Consider the following 15586-nt stretch of genomic DNA (forward strand, 5'->3'; position numbering starts at 1 on the left):
TCAGTAAAGGAACACTGGTGGTACAGTGGAGCAACACCATTCCCCACCCCCACCACCCTCTGAAACCCCCTTGACATTTTCCAAAACCATTATCCAGGCTGCATTTACTGAGAATTCTGGCAGGGCCTTTAAGTGAATATGATCTGAATATCAAAAGGAACTTAACTGCTCTACAAGTTAGTTAGCTAATGTGATGGAATACTCGTCACTTGCCCAACAGCACTCAAGAAGCTCAGCACAATCCAAGATAAAGCAGCCGACTTGATGAGGAAACAAATGCACCACCCTGAACATTCATCAGTTCCACCAACACTCTGCAGCATGCGATCCCTCTACAAAATTCACTGGGATTATTACTCAGCCAGACAACTCTGTTGGCATATCCCAATCCCGGGAAACATTGCACCAAAAAGGACAGAGAGAGCAGATGCCTGGGAACACAAATAACTACAGGTTCATCTCCAAGCCACACTCATGACTTGACTTGGAAATCTCCTGCCCTATGGCAGAATGGGTGCAGCCTAATCAGAAGGATTGCAATCACTCAAAAGACAGCCCTTCACCACCTTCTTCTGTGCTTTCAAGGAGGGCAATGAAGTTTGGCCTCGCAAGTGATGCTCATCTCTAAAAATGAAGGAGCTGTTAACAATTTATTAAAGAATTTATTTTATATAATTTAAAATATATCCTTTTTAAAGTAAAATAAATAGAATAATTTAAAACAGATCTTAGTTATTAAATTTATAAAAATCACATTCTATTTTTTAAACAAGACAGTATGAGTATTTTTTGTATAGGTCTTTGTTTTGAATCCTTCTCTGGGGTGACAGAGCCTGCAAAAGATCTGAACCAATTAGCCAGCTGAGGAAACGCAGCAACTTGAAGCTCCATCATTGGAATCCCTCTAACCAAACATATGATAAATATGCTGCCAGCTATTGTCAAGCAAGATAGGGCCTTCTACATTTGTCTACGAATGTGCAGATACCCCAGAACTTAAAAGCATATGAACAAGTGCCTCTGTTTCCACTTTGAGCATTTCCATTTTGTTATTTCTGTTTACAATTCTTCTGGAATCATCGTTTTGTCACTTTACCTGTCCTTCATCACTCCCTTTCACCTAGCACCAAAATCTCTTATGCTATTTCATGTTTTCTGAATTCCACCCTTTGATCTTTCCCTTTGCCTGCTCATTCCTTTATCTTCAAAGCTTGTGATGGTTTCACAGTATTTCAGGTTAAAAAGTCATCACCCTGAAGTACTGTGTCTCCCTCTGTACAGACACTGCTCAATCCATTGAATACATCCAGCAGCTTGCTCTCACTTCAGATTTCAAATGTTCCTACTATTCTGTTCAGTGACAGATACTCATCAATTATGTGGCATTGCCAACCATTCACTGAAATTCACTGACATCTCATAAGTAGTATTTCTTGGACAGCTGTAACTATCGCTGCAGGGATAAGATGTACAATTCCACTGGTTTTTGTTGAGCTCAAAATAAATCCTTTAGTCTGTGTAATGCCTTTAGTTGTGGCTATCAAAGACAAGACAAAAATATATTTTCCTACATATAAGATATATAGCAAAAACGGAAAACAAATGTAGGTGACAACTAAGGAGGACAAATGTTTATTCTGCATCATCCATTCTTTCCCTGAAGTTATATTATTTCTCCCATTATTTCTCACATTTCCTTAAGATGTAGGAGGATGCTGTTTGGTCCATTGTTTCTTTCCAGGCTCTCAGAGCAATCCCATTCTCCTGGTAGTTTCCTGTAACCTGTTTTTTCACCCATTAACACCTCCCTGATCATCACAGCACACTTGGGCTAATTTCCAGAAAGGTGGTGTGTGTGTGTGTGTGTGTGTGTGTGTGTGTGTGTGTGTGTGTGTGTGTGTGTGTGTGTGTGTGTGTGTGTGTGTGTGTGTGTGTGTGTGTGTGTGTGTGTGTGTGTGTGTGTGTGTGTGTGTGTGTGTGTTTCCATTTCTTAGCTCTTTGCTAGCTGTTGAACTTCTCTCATGCACACCAGTTCATCATGAATGATTTTTGATGGAGAATTTCAGAAGGTTGTTAGAAGGCTTCACAGCCAAATTCTAATACCTAATCATTCTATCTGTGTGTATTATGTTTCCTGTAGCAGGTAATTTTAAAATTTTGATTGGTTTTCTCCAAACATTCATCTTACTGCATTAAATCCTCATTCAATATTTGTCAGCCAATCTCTTCTGTAAGTTTCTTACTGAGATATACTTACTCTTTTCCTCCCTCAAATTTTGCCTGACTTATTTCCCAAACTAAATTACAAATATTATTCATCCTAACTCACCTCTCATTCTCTCCTCTGTACTTTGGGAGCCTATGGAGCCAGTTTGGAATAGATGGGGCGTACTTGTTGGATACCATGAAGGACTAGGATTCCAAAATGGCATAGAAGGCACAAATGCACTCTTCTGAGAAAAGCCCACTGGCTGCATTATTGAATTGGAGTAAAAGGTTTCCCTGCAACACAAGGTGCCATTGACTCCATGTATGTGATTCTATCAGTTCTCCCATGTGCCTCTATCGATTGGTCTTGTTCGTCCTGCAGTAGGTCCATGCCCACAGTCCTAACAATGGTCACAGTGCCTTCATTCTTCAGTCACCATGCTGAAAGGAAGAGAGACTTCACTGAGAGAAAGCACACACATTGATTCAATGTTGTATTCAAGTTTGCTGATGACACCACTGTTCCAGGCCAAATCAAAGCATATAGGAGAGAGACTGAAAATCTCATTGAATGGTGCCACAACAACAACCTCTCACTCAATCTCAGCAAAACTAGAGAGTTGATTATTGACTACAGGAGGTGGTAGCTAGAGGTCCATGAGCCAATCCTCATCAGAGGTGGAAAGGATTAGTAACTTGAAGTTCCTCTGCGTTACCATTTCAGAGGATCTATGCTGGGTTCAGCACATGTCCTGTTATAGGGAAGGCAAGGCAGCACCTTGATTTTCTGTGAAGTTTATGAAGATTTGGCATGTCATCTAAAATTCTGACAAACTTTTATAGATGCACTGTAGAGTGTATTCTAACTGGTTGCATCACAGCCTGGTATGGAACCACCAACACCCTTGAATGGAAAAACCCTCAAAAATTAGTGGATACAGCCCAGTCCTTCCCCGCCATTGAGCACATTTACAAGGAGTGCTGTCAGAGGAAAGCAGCATCCGTCGTCTAGAGCGGCCATCATCCTGGCCACGTCATCTTCTCGCTGCTCGTATCAGGAAGGATGTACAGGAGCCTTAGGTCCCACACCAGCAGGTTCAGGAACAGATATTACCCTTCACCATCAGCCTACTGAACTAGTGAATAACTTCACTCACTCCAACACTGAAATGATTCTACAACCCATGTACTCATTTTCAAGGACTCTGTGTGTCTCACTTATGTTCTCAATATTTATTATTACTGTTATTTTACTTTATTTCTTGTTTGTATTTGCACAATTTGTTGTCTTTTGCACATTGGTTGCTTGGATATCTTGTGTACAGTTTTTCATTGATATTATTGTGTTTAGATCATAGAACATAAGACATAGGAACAGACTTAGGCCATTCAGCCCATTCCATCATGGCTGATCCCGGATCCCACTCAAACCCATACACCTGCCTTCTCGCCATATCCTGTGATGTCCTAACTAATCAGGAAATAATCAACTCCCACATTAAATATATACCACAGACTTGGCCTCCACTGCAGTCTGTGGCAGAGTATTCCACAGATTCACTACTCTCTGGGTAAAATAAAATTCCTCCTTACCACTATTCTAAAAGGTCGTCCCTCAATTTTGAGGCTCTATCTAGACCTTTCAACATTCAGTAGGTTTCAATGAGATCCCCACACATTCTTCTAAATTCCAGTGAGTACATGCCCAAAACTTCCAAACACTCCTCATATGTTAACCCTTTCATTCCTGGAATCATCCCGATGAACCTCCTCTGGACTCTCTCCAATGATAACACATCCTTTCTGAGATATGGAGCCCAAAACTTTTGACAGTACTCCAGGTGCGGCCTGACCATGTCTTATAAAGGTTCAGCATTATCTCCTTCTTCTAATATTCTATTCCCCTTGAAATAAATTCCAATGTTGCATTTGCCTTCTTTACCGCAGACTCAACCTGTGAATTAATCTTCTGGGAGTCTTAGATGAGGACTCCTAAGCCTTTCTGCACCTCTGATGTTTGAACCTTCTCCCCATTTAGATAATAGTCTGCATTATTGTTCCTTTTACCAAAATACCGTTTTCATACATTTCCCAACATTCTGTTCCATCTATCACTTTTTGCCCATTCTTCCAGTTTGTCTGTCCTGCTGCAATTGCATTGCTTCCTCAGCACTACCTACCCCTCCACCTATCTTCATATCATCTGCAAACTTTGCCACAAAGCCATCAATTCTATTATCTAAATCATCGACAAACAATGTGAAAAGTAGCGGTCCCAATACTGACCCTTAAGGAACACTAGTCACTGGCAGCCAACCAGCCAACCTTTTATTCCCACTCACTGCCTCATGCCTGTCAGCCATTCCTCTATTCATGTCAGTACCTTTTCTGTAACACCATAGGATTTTATCTTGTTAAGCAGTCTCATGTGTGGCACTTTATCAAATGCCTTCTGAAAATCCAAGTAAATAACATCTGCTGCCTCTCCCTTGTCTACCCTGCTTGTTACTTCTTCAAAGAATTCTAACAGATTGGTCAGGCAAGATTTCCCTTCACAGAAACCGTGCTGACTTTGACTTATTTTTTCATGAGTCTCCAAGTCCCCTGAAACCCCACCCTTAATAATAGACTCCAACACTTTCCCAACTACTGAGGTTAGGCTAACTGGCCTATAATTTCCCTTCTTAAAGAGTGGAGTGACATTTGCAATTTTATAGTCCACTGGGACCATGCCCAAATCAAGTGATTCTTGGAAGATCACAACCAATGCATCCATTATCTCTTCAGCAACCTCTCTCAGTACTCTGGGATGCAGCCCGGCAACATGTTATAGTGCTGCATTTGTGAGGGTGAAATGAAGAATATTAATGTTAGGTGATTGAGCACTATTGGAGGGAGAATGGTGTTAGGTGATTGAAGGCGATGTGGTGAATTGAAAAGTATCTAAAACAGGTAAAATATGGTATTTTCAGTTGTGTTCACTAATCTTGATCACTAGTGTGAGGACAGTAAATATAAGAATACCCATATCTAAGCTTCCTCCCCACAGCTTTCAGGTCCTATGTATGGATGTCCTCTTGGTTTCCTTCAAATCAAGGCCATCCCTCTTTCCCATCTCCTCCACTGAGCTTCCAGTATTGCCTGGACATTCATTCCCAAGGGTAACTATTGATGATCGGTGAACAGCATCCTACTATGATATTGGAAGAGCAGCTCTCCTTTTAAGAGGCGCGGGACAGATGTAAACAGTGCAAGCTAATTCTAATAGTGATAGAAACAATCAAAGATGGCAGCCTGCCTACAAGCCATAGGGGCTTGAAATCATTATGATGATTGGACAGAAAAGGTTGCCGTAGGCCTAAACCACATAGAATGGGGAAAGGGTTAATCCCTGTCATGATTTTATAGACTATTCAGTTTATCCTCTGTGCCCTTTTGCATTGAGAGCTTGAAATAGTTGCATCATGTCGCACAAATATTCTTGTCTCTGAATAGGCGATGCGGGTAATGTGCTGTGCATTCCCCATAAGAATGCTTATTACTTTCATCACATATTAAAATCCTCATCCATACCTACTTCAGCTCGATTTAAGTAGATACTTTCTTCTTCTTATCACTGCCACCCTTCTTAATACACTATGAATTTTTCAGAGCCTCGATCCAACACTTAGTTGTCACTCTTTTCCACTGCTCCTGTCCCTGCTGACCTATGTGGCTGAGTAAGACACAGAAAATGCTGAGGAACTCTGCAGGTCAGGCAGCATCTATGGAGAGGAATAAACAGTTGATGTTTCAGGCCAAGACCCTTCTTCAGGACTGAAAAGGAAAGGGGAAGAAGCTGGAATAAGGAGGTTGTGGAAGGGGAAGGAGTGCAAGCTGGAAGGTGGGTGGGGGAGGAGGTATGAAGTGACAAATTAGGAGGGAGTAGTATGGGTGGAAAAAAACTAAAGAAGGAGGAATGGGAAAGGAGAGGAGAGTGGACTACAGGAGAAATAGAGGAGGAGGAGCACCAGGGAGAGGTGGTAGGCAGGTGAGGAGAAGAGTCGGTATAAGAGGGGAGCCAGAGTGAGGAATGGAGAAGGACAAAAGGTGGAGAGGGAAAAATTACCAAAATTAAAGACATTGATCATCATGCTGTAAAACTGGAGGCTACTCAAAGGGAATAGGTGTTTCTCCTCCACTCTAAAAGTGGCCTCATTGTGGCAGTAGCACTGGCTGTGGACTGACATGTGAGAATGGGAATGGGGAGTGGAATTAAACTGGGTGGCCATAGATCCTGCTTGTTGAAGATGGAGTGAAGGTCCTGATCAAAGCGATCTCCCAGTGTGTGTCAGGTCTCACTGATGGTCAGATGGGGAGCACTGGATACAGTGCCCAACCCCAGCAGGTTCGCAGGTGAAGTATTGCCTCGCCTAGAAGGACTGCTTGTGACCCTGACTGGAGGTGAGGGAGGAGGTGAATTGGCAGGTGCAGCATTTCTTCCACTTGCAGGGATAAATGCCAGGAGGGAGATTGTTGCAGAGGGACGAATGGACAAGGGAATCATGGAGACTGATCCTGGTGGTAAGCAGAGAGTCAGTGGGAAGTGGGGGGGGGGGGGGGTGGGTTGGTTGATACAGATGTTTATCATGGTAGAACCTGCTGGGTTCTTCCAGCATTTAGTGTGTGTTACTCTGGATTTCTAATATCTGCCGAATCACTTGTGTTCATGGCATACATTGCTTCCTGATTACCTTTGCATTACATTAACATTTCTGTTCTTTCAGTTTAAGTCCCTTTTCACCTTGTTCAGCCTTACCTTTACAATCCCATGCAGCGTGATAAACTGACAGCTCCTTTGATTCTGGCTTCTCACCCCATGACCACTACTGCTGGACCTGCTTACGTCTCAAAAATTCCCTACCCAAACCTACTGCCTCTTCACTGCCAACTTCACCTTAACATCCACCTTCAAACACATCTCTTCATCAGTTTTTCTGAAATTACTCTGCACAGGATCTTATTCATATGATAGCTCCTCACAGAAAGACCCTGAATGTCATTCTGTGTGAATAACCCATCTATTAAGTGCAAGTTGTCGTTGATATGCGTTACGATGATGGCTTTTCCTCAAATAAGGGATTTAAAAGAAGCTACATCAACAGAAGGACAGGAATCTTAAATAATGAAATGAGGAAGGGATAACAGCACGGTTGGAACAAGTGGCCACTTTCTGCACTGTATATTCAATGAATCCAGACTAAAATCAGATAGCTATCTACAAGATCAAGATCAGTAACATCTGCAAAGCATAAACTGATCTATTTACCTAATGCACATAAACATCGTACATTATTTTCCAGAAAGGATGCAATTAAATTCTCCACACTGCTGTGAAATGAGAAATAAATATTGAGCTGACCAATGCTGTGAACATTGATTTACTTAGCTTGGCTCCTAACGTTAAGCTGGTCCAGACTTTTTAAAGCAAAATAGTTCCTGTTACTGCTGTTGGAATACAAATCCTCCTTTGTCCCTGAGAGAGAGACTCCTCTGACGCCCACATTAAGACTGTGTTTAGACAATACACTTTCCATGGGCTAATGAGTCACAATGAATATTTCACCAGCACTAAGTGAAGACAGAGGAGGCCATATTAATTGATGACCCAAATGCCTAACAATTGGTATGGCTAGTTCAACCTCGGAGTTCAGTATTTCAACCTGCATGATTAAGCATGCTATTTGACGTGACTCTGAAGCTTCCCCTGAGAGATTTCAGTTGATAACGATTTAAGTACTTTAGCGGGGGTCTCTAAAAGGCAGTAATCTTACAGTTCTTAAAAAAAACTCTGCACATGCAGAAGCGGCAAAATTGAGTTTTGCTAACTGAGTTTATAAATAAAAGTATCATTATCAACAAGGATTCTCCAGTTTCCAGAAATACATTCATGAATATTCACGGATATTTTCCCTGTATTATTTTCAGAGACTCGATCTTCAATATTCACAGGGAGTCACCTCATCATTATTCATCTCTATTATATAATGGTATCCACACCTCTTTATTAAGGTGAATAATTTTGCATCTTTTATCTTCCTGAAGGCATTGGTTCAAAGAAAGGTGTGGCTGCATGGGAATGGAAACATGCCTAAACAACCATTGTTTATATTTGAGCACAGATGGTAAGTACAGGGTGATAAACACACCTGGGATCAAATTTGGCCTCATGCAATGTTCATCCTTAACTTTTAGCTGCAGTCACTGGGCAATGGCACCTGGCTGATTCATCTCCTTTTCTAATCCAGGTCGCTCATTAATTTTTCAGAGGTTTTTGTATTAATTTTCTTTCACATGACTAACCTGCAGCTGTGAGCAGGCAGGTGGCTGCACTGTGTGGCAGCAACATCTGTGTTTCCTACTCTGCGGGGAAGCCCGTGATCTCTGCTCTGCTCCATGCTGCTTCTAACAACTGAGATTAAAACTCAGGACGTGGGAAATTTGTGGAGGCTTACAATGGATTGATGAAGAGTGTCCCGTAAATCCCTGGTGAAGTGGGGCAATGAGATATCAAATATCATGCAATTCTATCATCCTTTTCACTTCAAATAAAGTTAGCACAGACTGATGTTGCAGGAAAGCAGCATCCATCATCAGTGACCCCCATCAGCCAGGCCATGCTCTCTTCTCACTGCTGACATCAGGAAGAAGGTACAGGAGCCTCAGGACCCACATCACCAGGTTCAGGAACAGTTATTACCCCTCAGACATTAGGCTCCTGAACCAGAAGGGATAATTTCACTCAACTTCACTTGTCCCATGTTCCCACAACTATGGACTCACTTTGAAGGACTCTTCATCTGACGTTCTCAATATTTATTGATTATTTATTATTTTCCCCCTTTTTGTATTTGCACAGATAGTTGCCTCTGGCACACTGGTTGTCTGCCCTGTCTTTCATTGGTTGTTGGACTTACTGTGAATGCCTGCAAGAAAACAAATCTCAGGGCTGTATGTGGTGACATATATGTACTTTGATAATAAATTTACGTTTGCAGTTTGAACTACCCTTATGTAATGCCTGAGTACATCTGGTGAGGCTCAGACCCTTCCACCACTTCACATGTTAGGCCCATTAATGTTGTTACTGCTTTTAATGTTTCCACTTGCTTACTTGTATTAGTTAGATGTGACAGGCATGGACTTGAAAGCACAAAGTTACAAGCTCCGTCCCTCTCATGAGGTTGGCCAGCCTCCAGAAACTGGGGTGAAACAATGGTAGAGTAATGGTTACTGTCCTCTGAGAGTTGGCACCTGACTTCAGACTGTGGGAAAATCTTTCATCTATTCACAGGGTGTCGTTATGCACAAAGTGTTTAATCCCAGGACAAACAGGGTGCTAATACAAAAAGATTATCTGAAACAAAATACCCATACAGCTTCACTTATTTTGTTGAAACCTTTCGGAAATTTAATATAGATGGAATATGGCAGCAAGGTTGTTTTACCCAGTCTTTCAAAGCAGCAGTGATTTGAAGAAAAAGCTACATACTTATACAGTTAGATCCATCTGAGGATGTCATGCTAACGTACTAAAATAACACTCAGTGTTACCAGGCAGAGAAATGCAGTGCATTAATGTGAAAACCCAGCTACTACTACTTGATGAAACACAGATCAATTTGTTTTTCTTTAATTTGTCCTTATGATCACCAAGGGGAAATATTATTACCATTTCAACAACCTATTGCAGAAATAAGCTTCCAAGCTGCGTATGTAGTGTATTCTGACAGGAGTTTCAGAATGACGTGGTTCTGCTTACCACGTTCTCTTCTGATTGCAAGTTTGTGGCTGTTTGTTTTCTCCCCAATCGGGGTTATCCAAACTAATTTTTGTAGAAACGGTATACCAAGAGAAAGACGAGACATCTACCGCAGCAGCCTTGCCTGGACTAACATGAAGTCAAAGACCAATATCAAACCTACTCAGACACCACCTGATCGGCTTATTTGTGGCAAGAACAGAAAGAGAAAATTGGAAGCTCGACACCCACTGATGGTACAACAGTATTTGTTTAAACTGGAGGTTCTTAAAGTAATCCTCCGAGAACTTAAATTTACATTGCAGTCTCACATCACAAGATAAAGTAAATCTCCAATAATATACCCAATTGATTTTCAGGTCTACTGGATGCCATTTCTACATACACCTCAACACTCTGTAATTCACTTTTTTATGTGTAACACAGTTCTAGTAAAGGTTTTTCCACTTTACCAGCTGAGAAATGAGACCCCAGCGAGTGGGGAGGGAGTCAAGCGAACACTTTCTGGTGAGCCTGAACCCTAACAACTGGCAATTCTGATTCATCAGATAGTGGGTAATGGAAGCTTCACTCTGCCTAATGAGATGATTTGGTAGGCAACTGAAAGCCTGTTCAGAGTGTCAGGCTTAGTGGAAATTTTACAAGGGCAGGAAACAGTGTCCATCAATCTGGGACTAAATGACTTCCAATTCTATAAATGAGGAATAGGTGGTGAAAAGGGTAGTGGAAAATGGCAGAGAGAATTTCTGAATCAGAGGAGTACAGGTTGAACATTTATGATGGGTTTGAAATTGGGAAGGGAACTGTAGAAGAATGATAAAATTACAGACCCATTATGGTGCAGGAAGAGGCCATTTGGGCCATCAAGTCTATCCTAGCTCTTCATTCATTCTTATTTGCCCTCTCTTTCCCTATGGCCCTGTATATTATTTTCCTTTGAGATCTTTCTAGGTTTCTTTTAAAAATTCTAATTGACTCTTCCACCACCTTTACTGGCTGCAATTTCTTAATTATTGTGACTTATTTATTTCTTTTGAGTAAAAAGAGATTTTCCTCACATCCCACCTCAGTTTGAATCAGTTTTATCATCACCCCATACTACCCTGTGATTCATTTTCATGCGGGCAGGGCATTCACAGTAAATACAAAGGAAAGCAATAGAATCAATGAAAACCCACACACAACAAAGATGGACAAACAAACACTACAAAAAGAAAAAAGCAAAATAATAATAATAATTACAAAGAAGAAGTATTGAGAACATGAGTTGTAGAGTTCTTGAAAGCAAGTCCATTGGTTGTGGAACCAGTTCAGTGATGGGTTAAGTGAAGTTGAGTGAGGCTATCCCCTCTGGTGGTTGAGGGGAAATAACTGTTCCTGAACCTGGTGGTGTAGGACCTGAGGCTCCTGTAGCTCCTTCCTGATGGCAGTAGTGGGAAAAGAGTATGGCCTTGATATTGGATGCTGTTTTCCTGCAACAGCAGCCTTGCAGATTGGCTCAGTGGTGGGAAGGACTTTACCCATGATGGACTGGGCCATATCCATTACTTTTGTAATATTTCCGTTCAAGGGCATTTGTTTTTCCAAAGCAAGCTGTGGTGCAAACAGTCAGTACACTCAGCTGCGTCAGTCAAACTTCTAGATGAAATGCCGAATCTTTTCAAACTTCTAAGAAATTAGAGGCACTGCCATGCCTTCTTTATAATGGCAGTTATCTGCTGGACCCAGAACAGATCCTGTGAAATGATAACACTGATAAATTTAAAGTTGCTGACCCTCTCCACCTCTGATGAGGACTGGCTCATGGACTTCCTATTTCCTCCTCCTGCTTTGTGGAAGAAAGCCAGGTGTGTTGAAAGGAAACGTAAAACACGATAAGATTGAAATTGCAACGAGCCTGTTGGGGGACCGAATAGAAAGGGGAGAGTTCAAAGCTAAATGCAAGAATCTTGAAATTACTTGATAAATCATATGTTCCTAAAGATGTTGGCAAGAAACTTTATGATGGGAATGGAAGACATGGCTTGACTGAAGGCAGAATGGTAGTGGGTAACTAAAAGATAAAATACATGGATCAGTACTTCAATCTACAGCATTTTTTTAGAAAAAATATTGTGATGTCTGTGTGATATTAGAGATGAAATACACTTACATTGGGTTCACACATTACAGTTCAGACACTGATTCGAAGTTAACTGACGCTGCATGAATTTCCTCAGGGGTGGGTAATTCAGTTTTTAGCTTTGGGAGTTCCCGTCGGTGCGCGTTTGCCAAATACTCTTCCATCTGTCCAGCCACCCCCGGGAGGTGGAGCTGTAAGATGTTAATGAACTACTATGCTTGGTAGGATTTCTGCATCTTTGTTTCATTGGGCTTGTATCTATTTGGCCTCCGCAGAAATAGCAAGAATTTTCAACGTGCAGAGAGATGGTAAATATACGCTTTTCAAGATTTTAGCCGTGGTAAGAAAAAACAATGAGATTGGAAGTGAGCTAACTCTTGGAAGTGGAAAATGCAGCTCAAGGACAAATAAGTCACAAATTTAAAGCAATGCAGACGGGAGCAGATTATGATTCTGCCTATCGGTAATATTATGCTAGTGTGTAAAATTAGACTGGCACAGGTCAGCGGGATGTAATGATGTACATCTACAGAATAAACAGGATTTCCTACAGTCAATAGCACTATTGTTTCTCACTTCCTGATTCTGAAAGGTTGGCCTCTTGTCTACACAATTCCACTGTGACCTGATGATAAAGGCCATGTAGAGAAGATACAATGACTACAGCATTTTTTCAAATAATGAAGACATAGTAGAATGCATCACAGAATTTTTAAAAAGTAATATGAGATTGAAATCTACTTCATCTGAAAAATGGTAACAATTTCTGGTTCATTTGAGCTGTTGTTAGGTATGGCAGCAGCTCTCTTTTGTGCTTATCCATGGATACATCAGAATTTCAAGGTTTACTTGTTTCAGATGCCGTTTTGAATAATCTGAGATAATCCTGCATTTAGGCTTGTGGACAATATAACCATCTTTCTCCAATTCACTCCTCTCTGCTTTCCTTCTATGAACACATATTATGGGACAATTTCAAAAATTTTGGACTTCCTTTATTTTACGCTGCCTTTCCCAGAAGTTTCCCATAGCGTTGACCCAATGTCCATGTGTTGTCCTGCAGTGGGAGTTTTCATATAACTCACAGCTGGAAACGATGGTGCATTCCTAACTCAGTGACATGGATGCTGGTCCCAGTGTCTGTGAGATCAGCAGGGAGTGACACCAACTTGGCTTGGTTTGATAATTCAAAATAGGAATGTGATGAATCATATCTCAAAGCAAAACTACTTTTGCACAGATTTAAAATCATTCATAAATCACATATTACCTAAATGTAAATGGAAGAAATAAGGTTGTGTTTACATTGAACCCTTCATGTCTCATGGATATCACAACATTCCATACTCTTCTCTCCCCTTTCTCGATCTCTCTGTCTCCATCTCTGGAGACAAACTATTGACTGACGTCTTTTATAAATCCACTGATTCCCATGGCTATCTTGACTGTAACTCTTCCCACCCTGTCTCCCGTAAAAAGGCTGTTCCCTTCTCTCAGTTCCTTCAGCTCAGCTGCACTTGTTGCCAGGATAAGGCTCTCGTTTTCAAAATATCAGTGATGTCCTCCTTCTTCAAAGAACAGGGTTTTCTTCCTCCATCACTGATGCTGCCCTCACCCGCATCTCTTCGCCTTCCTGGACATCCGCACTCACCCCATCTTCCCTCTGCTTTAACAGGGATCCTCTTGTCCTTATCTTCCACTCCATGAGCCTCTGCACCCAACATCATTCTCCACAACTTCTGCCATCTCCAAAGGGATCCTACCAGCAAACACACCTTTACCTCCCACCCCACTCTTCACATTCTACAGGGATTGCTCCCTCTGTGATTTCCTTGTCTACTTGATCCTCCCCACTAATCTCCCTCCTGGCACTTACAGGTGGCCAAAGGGCCATACCTACTCATTCCTCTCCTCGCTCACCTCCATTCAGGGCCCCAAATAGTCCATCCAGGTGAGGCAACACTTCACCTGCAAATTTGCTAGGGTCATCTATTGTATCTGGTGCTCCCAATGTGACCTTCTTTACATACAAATACAAATACTTTATTGTCACCAGACAATTGATACTAGAGTGTACAATCATCACAGTGATATTTGTTTCTGCGCTTCGTAAATTGTAATAGACCCATTGTAAATTGGGGGACCACCTTGTTGACCACTTCCACTCCATCTGTCAAAAGTGGAACTTCCTGGTGGCCGAACATTTTAATTGTGATCCCCATTCCTGTTCCAATTGTTGGACCGTGGTCTGCTCCTGTACCATGATGAGGCCACCCTCAGGGAGGAGGAGCCATACCGAATATTCTCTCTGGGTGATCTTCAACCTGATGGTATGAATATCAATTTTTTCTTCCAGTTAAATAATTTTCCCTCCCCTCTCTCTTCTAATACCCACTCACCTCTTCTCGCATGCCTATCACCTCCCCCTTGTACCCCTCCTCCTTTCCTTTCTCCTATGATCCACTCTCCTCTCCTATCAGATTCCTTTCTCTCCAGCCCTTGACCTTTCCCACCCACCTGGTTTCATGTATCACTTTCTAGTTGTCCTCCTTCCCTCCTCCCAACGCCCTTTTATTCTGAAGTCTTCCCCTTTCCTTTCCAGTCCTGAAGAAGGGTCTCAGCCTGAAACATCGACTGTTTGTTCATTTTCACGGATGCTGCTGATCTGCCAAGTCCCTCCAGCATTTAGTGTGCATCGCTTTGGTTTTCCAGTATCTGGAAAATTACTTGAGTTTACTATTTTGAACTGTGGTCCTTTCTGTTATGTGGTTAAAAGGATCATCCAAACGAAACACAGCAAAGAGAAACCAAACTACACGACCAGTTAATCTTTACGTGGTGATAGGTTGACTTGAGATCTGAAGACCTTGCCTTTCTGTGAATGCTGATATGGTATCTTGTACAGTCAATGATCACTATATTAGGTACATCTGCTTGTTAATGGAAATATCTAAACAGCCAATCATATGGTAGCAACTCAATGCATAAAATCAAGCAGACATGGTCAAGAGGTTCAGTTGTAGTGCAGACCAAAAATTAGAATGAGGAAGAAATGTGATGTAAATGACTTTGATTGTTGGTGACAGATGGGGTTCGTTTAAGTAATGCCTGGCATGTAGGTTTGTAATTTGTTCTACAATGTAATTCAGTTTGAATATCTAGTAGTAATTCATTAATGGACCCTCACAAAGATTCTGATGCCCTTTTTTGTGCTTTCTAATCTTTCTGTCCTGAGGATTTATGTTGTTTAGGGATACAATTTCTCTTCTGATGACTTAAAGGGAAAAAGTTCTTCCCTTTAAAATATTTAGTATAATACTGATTAACTGTTGGTGTAATTGGTATTCAACATTCCAAATGAACCAATAGGAAAAGTATTAAAATGTGTATATTTCTATTACAAAAGAAACAATCAGAAGGTTTTCAGGACTGGACAGTGATCTCATTGAAGATGT

At 41.4% G+C, this 15586-nt stretch overlaps 1 protein-coding gene across 5 annotated transcripts in view; it reads left to right on the plus strand.

Moving 5' to 3' along the window:
* eml1 (EMAP like 1) overlaps positions 1–15586 on the plus strand; it is a 263264-nt gene that overhangs the window by 100602 nt on the left and 147076 nt on the right. Inside the window, exon 2 of one of the 5 annotated variants that reach the window (XM_059958955.1) lies at positions 8293–8372. The exons of the other annotated variants lie outside the window; for them this stretch is intronic. Coding sequence (XP_059814938.1) covers positions 8321–8372 — 52 coding nt within the window. The 5' untranslated portion in view covers positions 8293–8320. The remainder of the gene's footprint in view (positions 1–8292; positions 8373–15586) is intronic. 5 annotated transcript variants of the gene reach the window in all.

The sequence above is a fragment of the Hypanus sabinus genome, chromosome 2 (assembly GCF_030144855.1).
Source record: "Hypanus sabinus isolate sHypSab1 chromosome 2, sHypSab1.hap1, whole genome shotgun sequence".
Taxonomy (NCBI): domain Eukaryota; kingdom Metazoa; phylum Chordata; class Chondrichthyes; order Myliobatiformes; family Dasyatidae; genus Hypanus; species Hypanus sabinus.